The following is a 14,104-nucleotide window of genomic DNA, read 5'->3' on the forward strand; positions in this document are numbered from 1 at the left end:
ACTGAATTAGAGAAAAGTGTGACCCATTTAAAAGGTCATCTAATCCTTCTTTTCTTCTAGGCAGGATAAACTAAAGCTACATTGCTTTTTTACAGATGTTTCATTAATCTCTTCTTTAAAGCTTCCAAAGACAGGCATTTGAAAATTTCTGTGGCAATTTATCCTTTGTGCTTAACTATTCTTAGCAGAAAAATGCTGTCCCTGTAAATCTCCTTTGCAGTAATTTTAGCACATTGTCCTGCTCCAGCAGAAATGGAGAACATTTCCGTTCTACCTTCTCCACAGTACCTTTTAGGAATTTGAAAATCATTAAGATACAACTTTCTTCTACTCTCTAGATTAAAATGCATCTGTTTTTTGAAAGTTTCTTGGTAGGTTACAGGTGTTATTCCACCATTTTTACTCTCACTGCCTTTTACTGTGGCTCCCTGAACTGCTCACTGTTTTGAAGTGAAATTGTATGGAGAAGTTCTGCTGATCTCTAGAACGTGCAAAATGGAGCAGAAGGATCACTCAGCTTATTTTAACATGTAATCCACTTGTTTTTACAACAGAGAAAGACAATAATAGAAATCATAGAAATCACAGAATGGTTTGGGTTGGAAGGGACCTTAAAGATCATTTATCTCATTCCAACCCCCTGCCATGGGCAGGGACACCTTCCACTAGACCAGATTGCTCCAAGCCCCATCCAACCTGGCCATGAACACTTCCAGGGATGGGGCAGTCACTAACAATGTTGATTCATGTTCAGCTGTGATGGCCTGTGGTGCCTGATCCTTTTGTGATGAAATTGTGCTTATTCTGCATCTTGCTCTTGTGGAAATGTGGAGGACTTGGCTGTTGCTGAGGTACAGGAACAAATACAACTGAGATCACAGCAAATGCCCATTGGTTTGAAGGAGAGGAGTTCTGCTGAGGACCAAGAAAATTTTGAACAAAGTTAAGGTACAATCTCTCACACTACAATAAAACCCCAGTGCTACAACAGAAAACAGATGGAGCTCCAGCAGGTACTGCAGGAACTGACCCCTTCATCCCAGCAGTGAACTCCCTCCCTGAGTCAGGTTTCTTGAAGCCAGAGCAATTGAATCAGAGATACAGCAAAGGGTTAATGTCCCTTCAAGATGACATAATGTTTCTTTGCTCTGAAAATTCCTCTCATGTTTGGTGATTCTACCAGTGACTGAGGTATATAAATGAGCTGGTGCTGAAAGTGATATGAGCAATGGGACTTGTAGCATCAAGAGCAGTTTGGTTCCAATGGCATATTGTCATATTCCCTAAAAGCAGAAGAGTAGAAGCTTTATAGTTGAATGTGTGTGTCAATGCTAGTGGCTTTATTCTACCCACAGCAAGCAGCAGAAATCACTGACATTTAAAACAGAAACCTTTTTTTTTTTTTTTTCAGGTCAAAAGCAAGGAAAATAACTGAACAAAATCAATTTTCCTCTTCTGTCTTCAGCTTTTCCCTAATCCCTGAGGCAACGATGGCAAAAAACAGCTCAGGGAAGAAGGTTCGAATGTAAACTGCTGCTCTGGGGATGGGATTGGCCATAAGCACCTCCTGCTTCTTCCTGCTCACTGTGCGCAGGACCTCCTCTGCCACCTCCACCGGGTGCACGCCGTATGACACCTTCCTGAAAAAGACTGTAAATGAGAGAGGAGTGAGAGCTACAGACAGACAGACAGACAGACAGGCAGGCAGGCAGATACTCTGAGGGAATGGTGTTAAAAAGACACACTAGTAATGCATCAATCAAATCAGTTTAACTTCTATGCACTTTCGGTCCCTTCCCCACTCCGCTCTCCTCACCAGTACGTCACCAAGATCTTTTTATAATGTTGAGGTAAAAGCCTTACAGTCCCTAAGAGAAGGAGCAACCTGAGTGCAGTGGAATTATCCCTTTGGACCTTTCATGCCCTCCTCCACCTCCATTCCTGATGCCCTGGTGTATTTATTTTCTCACATAATGTTGCCTCATTCCATGTTCCTTCTCTTTTCACCAGACTTATATTACCTCTCCAATACCTCTTTTGTTTTGCTCCTCATGCCTGTTCATCATTTCTGTCATTCCCATTATTTTTCCTCTCATTTACCCTGGAAAAGCCTCCCCCCTGCTATATGTTCCTCATCTTCATCCACCCAAACTTACATTTCCAAATAGATGCCTCCCAGTTGCCTGGTGTTGGTTGGCGATGGTATGAACAGATGAAGGTTGGATTCACAGTGCTGACAGAAATATCAAATTCCTCCATTTCAGCTCGAAGACAATCAAAAAAGCCTACAGCAGCATGCTTGGATGCAGCATCTAAAAGAAAAAAAGCCCACGTATGCATGTTTAGATGTATGATTGCATGGAAGCAGATGTATAATAAAGCATCAGTGTTTGGGAAAACGAGCATGGAATGATCAGCCAAAAGGCAAAACAACAGCGAATTCTTTCACCCAGTGAAATTATCATATGACATATTTAAAACAAGCAATAAGAAATTATCTATCCAGGACAATTGTGCATGGAGTGTCTCGGATGGGTCAAAGAGCATGTGCCTGCATTTCCCAGTCAGAAACAGCATATCCTGGGTGAGGGAATAACAATTCTATTATCTCTACAGTTCAAAAATGTCTTTGGTGAATGGAATTGTCTCTGAGATGAGTCCCCACACCTTGTGTTTCTGCAGTTGGTGACACATCCATACAATGCAGTGAAATACATGTCCACTGCTGGAACGCAGTGCTGCTCACGCTTTGTGAACTGATTAGGACATTGCCCCAGAGAAGCAATCTGAGATGTTAAAGTGAATTTTAAAGTAACTGAGTGTCAAGGCTTTTTAATCTGCTTTTAGTGTCTTTTTATTGAGAATAGTATGAATAAGACGATAGTATGTGAAACCTGACCAGCAAACAGAACTGGGTGTTCAGTGCAGCAGAGCTGCAAAGTGCTCAATCACCTTTTATTGGACTCAGTTTACAGTGAAAATCAACCTGTGCATATCTAGACAATGGCAGGTGGGCTCTGGGAATGCAGAGATGTCTCTCCATGCATCCATTTTGACATTCCTTCTTCTGGCAGCTTCATTTCATGCAACAGAAATATTGGTAGGGGCATTGTAAAAACTCTCTCTGTTGGCTCTTCTGCTTCTTATGGTTTTATACACATACAATGTATCTTGACACAATTGTCTATATCCTAGATGGAAAGTATTCCAGATGTCACATCAATGTGTTGTTTCCTTTTTGAGCCTTTTTTGTAGTTCTTATACTTCTTTTGAGATGGGAGACCAGAATAGCCCACTATGTTCAAGATGTGGGCACTGCGTATTTACGCATAAATTTACAAAGACAGAAAGACATGTTTTAATTTATTTTCTCTGCTGTTTTCCTTACAGCTTCTGTCACTGTAATTTGCTTTCATGGAACTCTAAGTCACAATTCTGAGGTCTCGCAGGCTTTTCAATTCAGAGCCCATTACTGACTTTCTGCCAAGTTACAAATGTCTGTTTACATCTGTTCCAAGTTAAAAATGCCTATTTACATCTCTCCTATATTTTCTGTCCACTAATTTTGCATTTTGTTAATGCAAAAACCTTGCATTATAATTCAGAACAGCCTCGTTCCCTGAGGAGCTTTGGATGAAAGACCTTGAAAATTTTCTGGAAAGCCAAGCAGGAAGCAATTACTACATCTCCTTTTAAACTCCCACACCCAAATACATTAAGGACATGGGGCTTCCTTCATAAAGCATCTACTCATCTTTATATCTACTCATACTTTATACTTACACACTATTCTTCATGAAGGTTTCTTCCAATATGCACAAGTACAGATAAGATACAGATTTTAACTGTACAATATATATTTATATGTATATTTAAAATTTGCTGTCACATTTTTATCCTCTTATTCTCGAGTACCCTAGGCAGCAGTTACATTTCAAAGGCAGCATTTTAACTATTTCTAACTGAGTTCCAATTTGAAAAAAATTTCAGCCAAATACTGTAATAACACCAAATTTGGATGCAAATTAGCACTTTTAACAACCTATTATGATTGTCATGGACTACTCACAAGCTGTGCATTAGAATGTGTGTTTTTCCTATGTGTAACTTACAAGCTGCACGAAATGGGATTCCTATTTTCCCTTGGATGCTATTAATTAGAACAATCTGACCAGTTCTTCTTGAGATCATGTTAGGAAGAACGGCTGCGAAAAGAGAAATACAAGAAAAAGCCACGTAAGTAAAAGAGCCGAGTGCATTTAGTGAAAAGGAGTGACAGCAGAAGTGTAAACACCACAACTTCAGTGAAGGTTGACTCAATACTGCAAGCAAAAGTATCACAAAACCCAATAGGTGGAAATTAAGTGTCTCCTAGACTTCACCTGAATTCTACATGCAGACCTGGTTGCAGTATTAACCCATTTAATTGTCAATCTGCTTTAAGTGGTTACAGCAAAAAAAAAAAAAAGAAAAAAAAATTAAAATACCTTTGGTTAATGTTATAGGTCCAAAATAGTTGGCATCCATTATCTTTTTATCAAGTTCCAGTGAAATGCTCTGCACTGCTCCCTTCACCTTCATACTTGCATTGTTGATCAGTATATCCACACAGCCATAGCAGTTCAGGATTTCCTTAGCTACGTCTCGAATGCAGCTGATGTCTGAGATATCCAGGAGTATGAGCTTTGGTGCATATGTCTGACAAACAAAAGACTCATTTCAACAGGACTTGTTATATAAGAAGTGTATTTCTACCTACTTGTCTTGTAAATGAATTTACCTTGATACTCCAAGTGTTTTTATCATTCTCACATAAGGTTTTGATATTAACTCACTCTAGAAAGAAGATAGCTCAGCAATGAGAGATGGGTTTGATATTAACTCACTCTAGAAAGAAGATAGCTCAGCAATGAGAGATGGGTTTGATATTAACTCACTCTAGAAAGAAGATAGCTCAGCAATGAGAGATGGGTTTGTTCGGCCTGGAGAAGGCTCTGGGGAACCTTAATGCTCCTTCCAGAGCCTAAAAGGGGTCCAAGAAAGCTGGAGAGAGACTTGAGACAAGGGCTAGCAGTGACAGGACAAGGGGGAATGGCTTCCCACTGCCAGAGGGCAGGGTTAGATGGGATATTGGGCAGGAATTGTTCCCTGTGAGGGTGGTCAGGCCCTGGCACAGGGTGCCCAGAGCAGCTCTGGCTGCCCCTGGATCCCTGGCAGTGCCCAAGGCCAGGCTGGACAGGGCTTGGAGGAACCTGGGATAGTGGGAGGTGTCCCTGCCCGTGGCAGGGGTGGCACTGGGTGGTGTTTAAGATCCCTTCCAATCCAACCCATCCTGTGATTCTGTGATTGGTTCTGTGATTCCATGACAATGGGTATTCACAGACACTGAACTTCAGATGAAGCAGAACACCACGGGAAGGGTAAGCTGGACTAGCTCCTCGTGAGTCTTGTCTCTTCTGTAATCAGTGGAGACAGAAAACAGACACAAGGGTGACTCCTACCAGTTCAAGTCATGGTCTTTGTGGGAACAACCCTTTGCTGACAACACAGACCAGGGTATAGTGCTTTGATAGACAAGCTACATAAACATGGGGACAGATGGAAGGTAGGAATGGTTTGTTTTGCTATAGCTTATCCAAATGGAGTTTACATTTGCATGATTTCTGCAAAAACAGATTTTATCAGCTGTGAGACAGAGGAATGAAGTTGAAGTTGTTTCTCTTACTGTATTACTTAAACAATGTAATGCAGAACCCTGGGTCATACTTAATAATTTTTCCTAGTTGAATCTGTGCAGTCTAACATGAACCTTTGTGGTTATCTGTGCAGATGAACGAAGCTCACTGCAAAAAAACTCCACAAATATCTGTTGGTCTGATGAGCAATGGCTGTAAAATTTATGCGATGCCTTCAGGAGCACCTGTGCCCTGGAATTGGTCAACTGCATGTTGGTCCCAGAAGGGAAGCGTTCCCAGGAGCCTCAACAAACACCTGCCAAAGAGCTGGAGAAGGGGCAGTCCTGCATGTCCACTGCCAGGGTGATCCAGCCAGTGGCCATGAGGAAAAGACAGTGTTATTTTTTTACTCCCAATCCCTTCTGCCTGGGACTTTTCTCCAAATAGTGGAGAAGCTCAAAATTAACTTGATCTTTAGACCCATCTCGCATTCCTTGAGCACACTAATTATATGAAAAACTGATGGCATGTCCTGTCATTAAATGAAGCACTTGGATCCCTTTCATCCAAATTATCAGGCAAATTCCTCTGCTGAGGATTTCTGGCTGGGTGGCTTGTTCAGAATACAGGAGCACTCAGATGCTTCACAGGATTAGCTCAAGAGAGCAGGATTTTGGCAATATGCTCCAAAGACCTTCAGAGGGGTTTCTCTCTCTGTCTCTCTGGACTGTGTTTGTTGTATTACCTGGGTGACCAAAGCCATCACTGACAGAAATCACATTTCTTCTCCATTGTTTTGCTGGATCTAAAAAGACATTGTGCACCCAAGCAAGGTTTATCCCAGGCCATGAATACATACCATGCTGGGGTCTGTCACGCTAATTAAGGCATCATACAAGGCTTCTAACTTCTCCCATGTCCTGCCACACAACACAAGCCTTGCTCCTCCTGCGTGAAACACACGAGAACATTCTAGGAAAGAAACACATCCAGAAGAAAGAATTACAATAATGACAAGTTGATTTTGTTTATTTTGCTTGAAATGGGATGCTGGTTCTGCTAAAGATGTTGAATCCATGCTTTAAAATTCATTAAGTTTGAAATAATATGAGTAAAACAGAAAGCATCGAATTGTGATGCTGCATAGGTGAGGAAAAAATTAAATTTATTGTGATGGTATGATGCATAGTTAATGGTACAACACAATGCCACTGTTTAGTAAAGGGATTTATTAAAAATTACTTAAGAAAAGAACACCATGTCTGTTAATGGATGATGAGATTGAGTTAGAAAAATTTTTGTGTATATCCTTCCCAGACACACTTGCTATAAATAAAACTACATATAAAAATACACCTAAGGTGGTTACAATACAAACTGCATCTTTTGCAAACCTTCATGTCTGCTGCACTATAAAGAAAGCAGCCAAGCCCAGCAAGCAGTAACACCAGCTCGCTCTGCGGGCTACCTGCATGAAACTCTTGGCAACACAGAACTCATCTACAACTTTGAAAAACAGTAATACAGGCCAACTTCCTCAAACTGGCCCACTGGTGAAGCACCCAGGAGACAGCCCTTTCTCCTACAGATCCTCCCCTCCAGATGTAATCCATCCCAAGACCTTTATCTCCCGAGTCCTAATCCTTCCCAGCAGTCAGCAGGGGCATCAGGGACCAGCTTGTTCAGCTACATTCCCTGATGCCTTCCTGAGAAAAGCACCAAAAAGCTTCTGGGAATGCAGGGCTGGTACTGCATTTTCTTCATTCAGACATATTCTAGGCTGGGGGTTTACCCCAATTTAAGATAGGTCTCAGAGGAGATTTCTCCTCCCTTTTTTACACAAGTGAGCTATGGTAGTGCACTTCTGGAAGCGGGGACTCAAGTAACAGCAGGAACTGGCAATCAGTGTCACCCATCACCCCCTCTTGGCACCGGCTACGAGACTGCAACCAACTCATTGTGCAGATCTTCATGGGGGTATGTCACCAGCTCGAGCCAAATTATGAAACACAAGGGTGGAGCACCTTTATGGATCCATTCTTGTAGTTTTGCAAACCTGTGCAGCTGGAAGCTTTTATTTAAGCAATCTTTTTCAATCTTTTTAAGCAATTTACAACAGTAATTTTATGAATGCTTTTCATTTTCTTTTTTTTTTCTTTTCCTAGCATAGAAAGACTTTTAATTTAATGCCCAAAAGATTATTTGCCAGAACAATTATAGCAGTATTTTCCTTATAAACAACAGTTGAGGCAATCTGGTGAAAAAAAAAAAAAATAAGAGAAAAAGACTACTATGTGAACAGCAATAAAGGTGAAAAAGGGAAACCAATGTTCTCCTCTAGAACTTCCCTGTACTTTTCCGAGTTACAGCACTCAGAAGAAACAGGAACTATGTTTCAATAACAACCATAAACCATTGAAAACATCTTCAATCATCACAGATTTGTTTCTCTTTTTTAACTTTGATGAATGTTGCCTTTAGTCCGGAAATTCTGGCATGTAGGAAAAGAATTTGGCTGTTTCCTTAGAGCCCACATACACAGCAGCTGGCCACACAGCTGGTATTTTAAAGCTTTGAATGAATGCATGAGTGGACTGCAGAGTTAATTTTGCATTATTTGGAATCATTCAAGCCTGCAAATAACATCCTGGTGTCAACCTGTGGGATACTGATCATAGACATATTTAGGATAATAAAATAAAAGTGCTTTGAGTTACCTCATTTTTCATCTATATGAAAAGGAGTGTGGGGGCACCACACACACACAATTGCCTTTCTAGCCTCAAGAGACAGGTGACAGCTAGTCACAGAAAAAAAAAAAAAAAGAAAAAGAAAAAAGAGGAAGAAAGGTTAATAAGGAAACTGAAGTTAGGAAAATATTCCACAGGGGTCATGCAGTGCTGGAGAAAGACAGCTGGAGAAATGTTAAATTATAAATTTTCTTTATTCTTGGAGGACTCCAAGATTTGGCTTGAAGCCACAGCCAAACAAATCCAGCACTGGTGATATTTCTGCTCCAAGTGAGGTTTTTGTCTAGAAACCCAGACACCATACAATTCTGCAATACCTCCAACCTCAGCAGAAGTACTCTAAACCATGCCTCCCCAAAATCAATTTGAAAAATAACTGTCCTGGTTCTGGCCAGAACAGGGTTAACTCTTGCAGCAGCCAGAAGGGGCAGGGGCAGGACCCTGGGGTTATTCAATCCCACCTCACCCAAGGGGGCTGAGGAGTCAGAGGGGGGTCACAATCACAGAACCCCCTGCGATGGAAGGGACCCACAGGGACCATCGAGTCCAGCTCCCAGACAGAGGGGTGAGCATTGCTGTTTACAAGCAGCAGGAACTGTTCAAGTCTCTAAGGGCTGAAAAAGAACATGTAAAGAATAAGATGACACCTGTTTATATGCAGCTATCCCGCACTGACAGCCTATGTAATGGGATCTTACAGTAGCAACATGCTAAAAATAGCCCTCAGCGTTCTTATAAATCCTCTCATTCTATTGAATTAAATAAATACAAAGCTCTGCAGCTCCTTCAAGTCTACCAACAGTTCCTGTGGCTGAGCCTAAAAATATGCATTTAAAAATCACGAGACTTGTTTATAAATAGATTTATTAACTTCTGCTTCACCCAGCCAGTTATGAATAGGTACAAGGCAATGTGTGCATGTTCTATCACCCAGAGGGTCGCTCTCTGGCTGTTTCTGTTCTCTGACACTGAGAAGAAATGAGAAAACTCACCCTTGCCTAGTCCAGAGATGGCATCCGTGATCACCACTACCTTGTTCTGCACCGCTGACTTGGACAAGAGCCACCTGACTGCCTGGTAAATATAAATAATTCCACTGATCCCTAAGAGGAGCAATGGTAGAGCAAGTACAGAAAAGATACCCATGTCTGTGGGAAACAAAAGACCATATGAGAGTACAGTAATCATAATACACACACATTATTTTTCAATTAAAAACCCAGTGTTTTCATATATAGAAAATCCAGTGATCAGCATGCCAAAGCAGCAACTTGAAGTAGTAGGAAGGTTGTTTTCCAATCAGTGGCGTAATATTGTTTTGTAATGAACAGGGTATTATTGCTCCTTTGTTTTCCTCATCTTTGTATGGTCTAGGCAAATCTGGATTCCTTTTATGCAAAATTACTGCATGGTGGCAAGACCATAATAGCATACACACACACATCTATATACTATATATATATGTGTATGTATGCATATTCTATTATGCTTTGAGGCAAAACATAGGCAAAAAAACCCACTGAACTTTCAAATACATTGCTATTATTAGAAAACAGAGAAAAAGCTTTTAATCCAAATTGCAGGTAAAACTCAGAGTAGAAGTCTTTTCTGTTCTAAAAGATAGAGAAAATACAATCACTTACTATGGCTACGAAGACTCCAGATACAGACAGAGCATTCTGTTGTATTTTTGTAAACCTCTGTATTACAGGTTTAGATAAGATCCTTTAGCAGCTTCACAGAGAACTGATTTGTTGAGGCTGCTTGCCCTGAATCAGAGTGGCTATGTATGGCCCCGTGACAGAGGCACTGCCAGAGTAAATATAGCATGCACAGTGTGATCTGCATGCCTGACCTATCAGGCCCAACAGCCTGGGCACTCACAGAAAAGTTCTCAGTACAGTATCCATCCACCTGTACGAAGAACCACCTCTCCTTCTGCCTTGTGTTTGGCTGCAGTTGTTCACAGTGCCTCAATTTCTTGTGCTCTGCCTCCAAGAGACTTCACACATCAAAGCATTTGTGTAAATGCCACAACAATAGGTCGTCAAAACCAAGCAAAAGGTTCCACAAAGAAGTTGCCACTCGAAATAATCACAGTTCAGCAATATGAGTGATGTATGAATGTGTCAGGAGAAGGTCTCTGAGCAAGCTGGCTGGGGAGTCAGTGCCTCACACAGAGCTGCTGCAGGCAGCTGAGTGCTGGAAAACAGACGAGGCTGGCATCCTGTGCTCCCAGGGGCTGCAGGCTGCTTTCCACTCTTGGTGTCTGCAAGACAGATCTGCCTCTTTCCCAGCAATTTTAAGACCATACCAACTTAAGATAGGTGATCTACGTTTTACCTTTTTACATTTACATCTATTTTACATTTCCTACAGAGACATTATCTGTTCATAGAATCACAGAATCACAGAGTGCTTTGGGTTGGAGAGAACCTTAAATCTCATCTTATTCCACTCCCATGCCATGGGCAGGGACACCTCCCACTTGACCAGGTTGGTCCAAGCCCCCTCCAATCCCCACCCAAGTTCAAGGCTCCCAGCCTTGAACACTTTGAGGGATGGAGCAGCCACAACCTCTCTGGGCAACCTGTGACAGTGCCTCACCAAACTCTGGGTAAAGAATACGTTCCTAACATCTAATCTGAACCTATCCTCTCTTAGTTGAACACTGTACCTCTTTGTCCTGTCACTATTTACCCAAATAAAAAGCTTCTCTCCTTGTTTTTTTGTAACCCCCTTTCAAGTACTGGAAGGCAACAACGAGGTCTCCCCAGAGTTTTCTCTTCTCTAGGCTGAACACCCCCAGCTGTCCCAGCCTGTCTCCACAGCAGAGGGGCTCCAGCCCTCAGAAAATCTTCTGGACTCACTCCAACAGGGCCACATCCTTCGTGTGCTAAGAGCCTCAGACCTGGATGCAGTATTCCAGGTGAGGTTTCACAAGGGCAGGGAAGCTGTGATTGTTAACCTGACGATCACACATACTGACTGACCTTTAGACTAGGGAGAAGAATGGTTTACCATAAACCATCCCTGTTTTGCTTCTTTAAAAAAAAGTATTACTGTCTTAAAACTGCAATCTGACAACCAGATTCATAGTTCTGTTTGTGCTGTGTAACTGGTCATCTAAACTCTAATTTTCATCTTCAACATGAGACTGCAATTCTACAAACGAGAGAGTCACTGATGTTGGAGATTTCTAACAAAGAACAAGGACTTCACGGCTGGTTTTGCAGGTACCAGGACAGTGGTCACTTTCAATGAGTGGAAATGGATAGAAGATTATTTAAGTGGGTGTAGGAGGGGACTTTCAGACATATTTTATAAACTTAACTTGCTCTAGAAGCTAATGGCTTCAAGAACTAAGATGTGTACTCTTGCCTCTGAAAGCTGAAGTTGTCTACCAAAGAACCCGTGGTTGAAGATTTCCAAACCTCAGAATTCTATAATGTGTCAACGTTTGAAACACTACATGCATTTCTAGGTAAAAAAGACACGAATGACAGGTATGATTAAATACCTGGTTTTCAATACAAAATGGTCACAGTGTCCTGTAACGTACATCAGTTTCTGCAAGTGAATGTAAAAACATGAAGTCACGCCAAGCCACCTGCAGCAACAGAGAGGAAATCCAATTTTCCATCATTCCTAAAGCCCCAGCCATCTTCTCTTACTTTTAAAACATCAGTTTTTAACAAACAAATGTGCAGTTCCTATCAGCAACTGAGCTGGTTTGCTCTTTTTATGGAACATGATGTGTTGTTTGTTTAATTCATTCAGGGTTCTGGAAACAATTTTCCTGGCAAGTTGAAACATTAAAAAAAAAGCACACGCTAGAGATAGAGGACTTTTTGTGAGTTCTAAGTGATTTTTTTCCAAATGAACCAGAATAAAGGTACAAGAAATGTAAAAATCCAAGACTAGGAAAAATCAATTGAAATAACTAGATAGCCCACAGTGTGTAAGACTGTAAAGATAAAATGCTATCGTGTTTATTAATACAACGAAAAATTTTAAAGAAAAACTGCCAGAGTCATCTGGGAAAATACAGTGACTGCAATAACCAAAACACCCAAATCTTCCGAAGCACAGAAATCTCAGTCTGGTGAAATAGCACAGCAATGTATCATGCACTGCCACCTTCAGAGCAGCGCTGGGAACAGCAGTGCAACGGGGATATTTAAAAACTCTTCTAGAGGCCAGTTCCCACGAAAAGGGTCAATTATCTACAGAGAAACTTGAACAGAAGTGAGGTTTTCTCCCTCCTTCAGCTGGCTCTGAAAGTCTCTGTCACCAGCAATAGCACCACCACCTGCCAACAGCACTGCTGTCCTCGTGGCAGCGAGCAGGGACCTCATGGTGGCCCCTGTGCCCCACCTTGGCAGGGTGGTCACCATCAGCATCGTGCCCGCAGTGTCCTGACAAGGGTGTGGTTATGGTGACACTCCCGCTTCTGGTCCCAGTCCCGGTCACCACCTTGGTCCTGATCGTGGTCCAAATTCTGGCACAGGCACTGGGCTCCCACAGCGCTCTGGAGCCCCGACACTCACTGCTCCTCATGAGAGCGGAGCTGAGCCTGAAAGCAGGACAGGGGGGGTGGCAGTTTGGCACCACGGCAGCTGCCAGGGCACAGCCCCAAGCACCCACACAGGCCACTCAGCGTCCCACCCTTTGTGTCCCCCCTGGTGCCACCAAAACCCACCCAGCCTCACCTCTCCCACCAGCAGAGACATCTGCTTGGGAATGGCCACACTCCCTGTGCCTTACAGATATGAGGGACCTCTACACCCTCTCCCAAAGCCCCAGAGCCCCGCAGATCACTGCAGCCCCGGTGCCCTGTAGTCATCATGGCCCCTTCCCCAGCCCCTGTGGGCTTCTGTAGGCCAGCTCCCCAGTTTGGAGATGAGGATGCCATGTGGGACCACGCCAAAGGATTACAGCAGTCTAGGAAGGTGACAGTGCTCAGTCTTCCCTGTCACAGGTGGCCACCAGATTGGTCACACCGCGCTTGCCGCGCTGGCTGGCTCGGGTCACCTCCCCACTGCCATGAGCCCCGTTCCATCTGCATCTCGGTTCTCCTCATCCTCTCCCTGTGCTCCTCTCAGGCTGCAAGTCCCTGCTGCTGCCCGGCTTGATTCCTTACCCAGGGGGATGGAGAGCTTTTGCACTGAAGTGGCCTGTCTTGAGGTGACCTTATGATGCGTATCCCATATCGCTGCCCTACGCCCAGAAATTAATTCTTGTGCCTTTTTATGCCTTCAAACTGAGCCTGAGAGGGGGAAGGAAAAACTGAGCAAAACTTTCTCAAAGCAGTTTGCAGCTTGTTCAAGGTCACACAGAGATAGCAGGTTTTTCCCCAGCTGTGGCAGGGGAGCGAGGAAGCACCCGGCTTGCTGCTTTCCAGTCAGCTTTTGGCCAGTTTCAGCTTCTTTTTTTCCGGAGAGAGACTGAGAGTTGAGTTTTCTTTCCTTCCCTGGAATTTTGGATTTTCTCCCTTTTCTGCTGGACTGCTTCAACCTCAGAGCACATCGGGAGGACTTTCCTAAGCACAGAGGGCCTGGCCCTGGGCCAAGCCCCAGCTCCGAGGAGACCAAAGGGAGGACTCTGACACTGTCCCAGGGTTTTCCTCCACAGCGAGAGATTTTATTATTTAGCATTATTTTCCTTTTCCCGCGTGTT

The 14,104-nt window shown here is 43.0% G+C and overlaps 1 protein-coding gene across 1 annotated transcript; it reads right to left on the reverse strand.

Moving 5' to 3' along the window:
- Positions 1-1,317: 1,317 nt before the first annotated feature.
- DHRS7C (dehydrogenase/reductase 7C) lies at positions 1,318-10,199 on the reverse strand. The gene is made up of 7 exons (XM_010409571.3): positions 10,069-10,199; positions 9,418-9,573; positions 6,535-6,647; positions 4,488-4,698; positions 4,113-4,205; positions 2,157-2,312; positions 1,318-1,650 (listed from the first exon to the last, which is right to left on the reverse strand). The coding sequence occupies exons 2-7, from the start codon at positions 9,569-9,571 to the stop codon at positions 1,442-1,444; spliced, it is 936 nt and encodes a 311-aa protein (XP_010407873.2). The 5' UTR covers positions 9,572-9,573; positions 10,069-10,199; the 3' UTR covers positions 1,318-1,441.
- Positions 10,200-14,104: the final 3,905 nt, after the last annotated feature.

Source organism: Corvus cornix, chromosome 18 (genome assembly GCF_000738735.6).
Source record: "Corvus cornix cornix isolate S_Up_H32 chromosome 18, ASM73873v5, whole genome shotgun sequence".
In the NCBI taxonomy this organism is placed as follows: Eukaryota; Metazoa; Chordata; class Aves; order Passeriformes; family Corvidae; genus Corvus; species Corvus cornix.

Bases quoted from the DNA above. Each gene is read 5' to 3' on its own strand.
- DHRS7C (XM_010409571.3), bottom strand. From the start codon at position 9,571: ATGGGTATCTTTTCTGTACTTGCTCTACCATTGCTCCTCTTAGGGATC. The intron at 4,699-6,534 runs GTATGTATTCAT...TTTGTTTGTCAG, and splicing joins GCGTGACAGACCCCAGCATG to ACATATGCACCAAAGCTCAT. The intron at 1,651-2,156 runs GTAAGTTTGGGT...TCTCATTTACAG, and splicing joins GGAGGCATCTATTTGGAAAT to TCTTTTTCAGGAAGGTGTCA.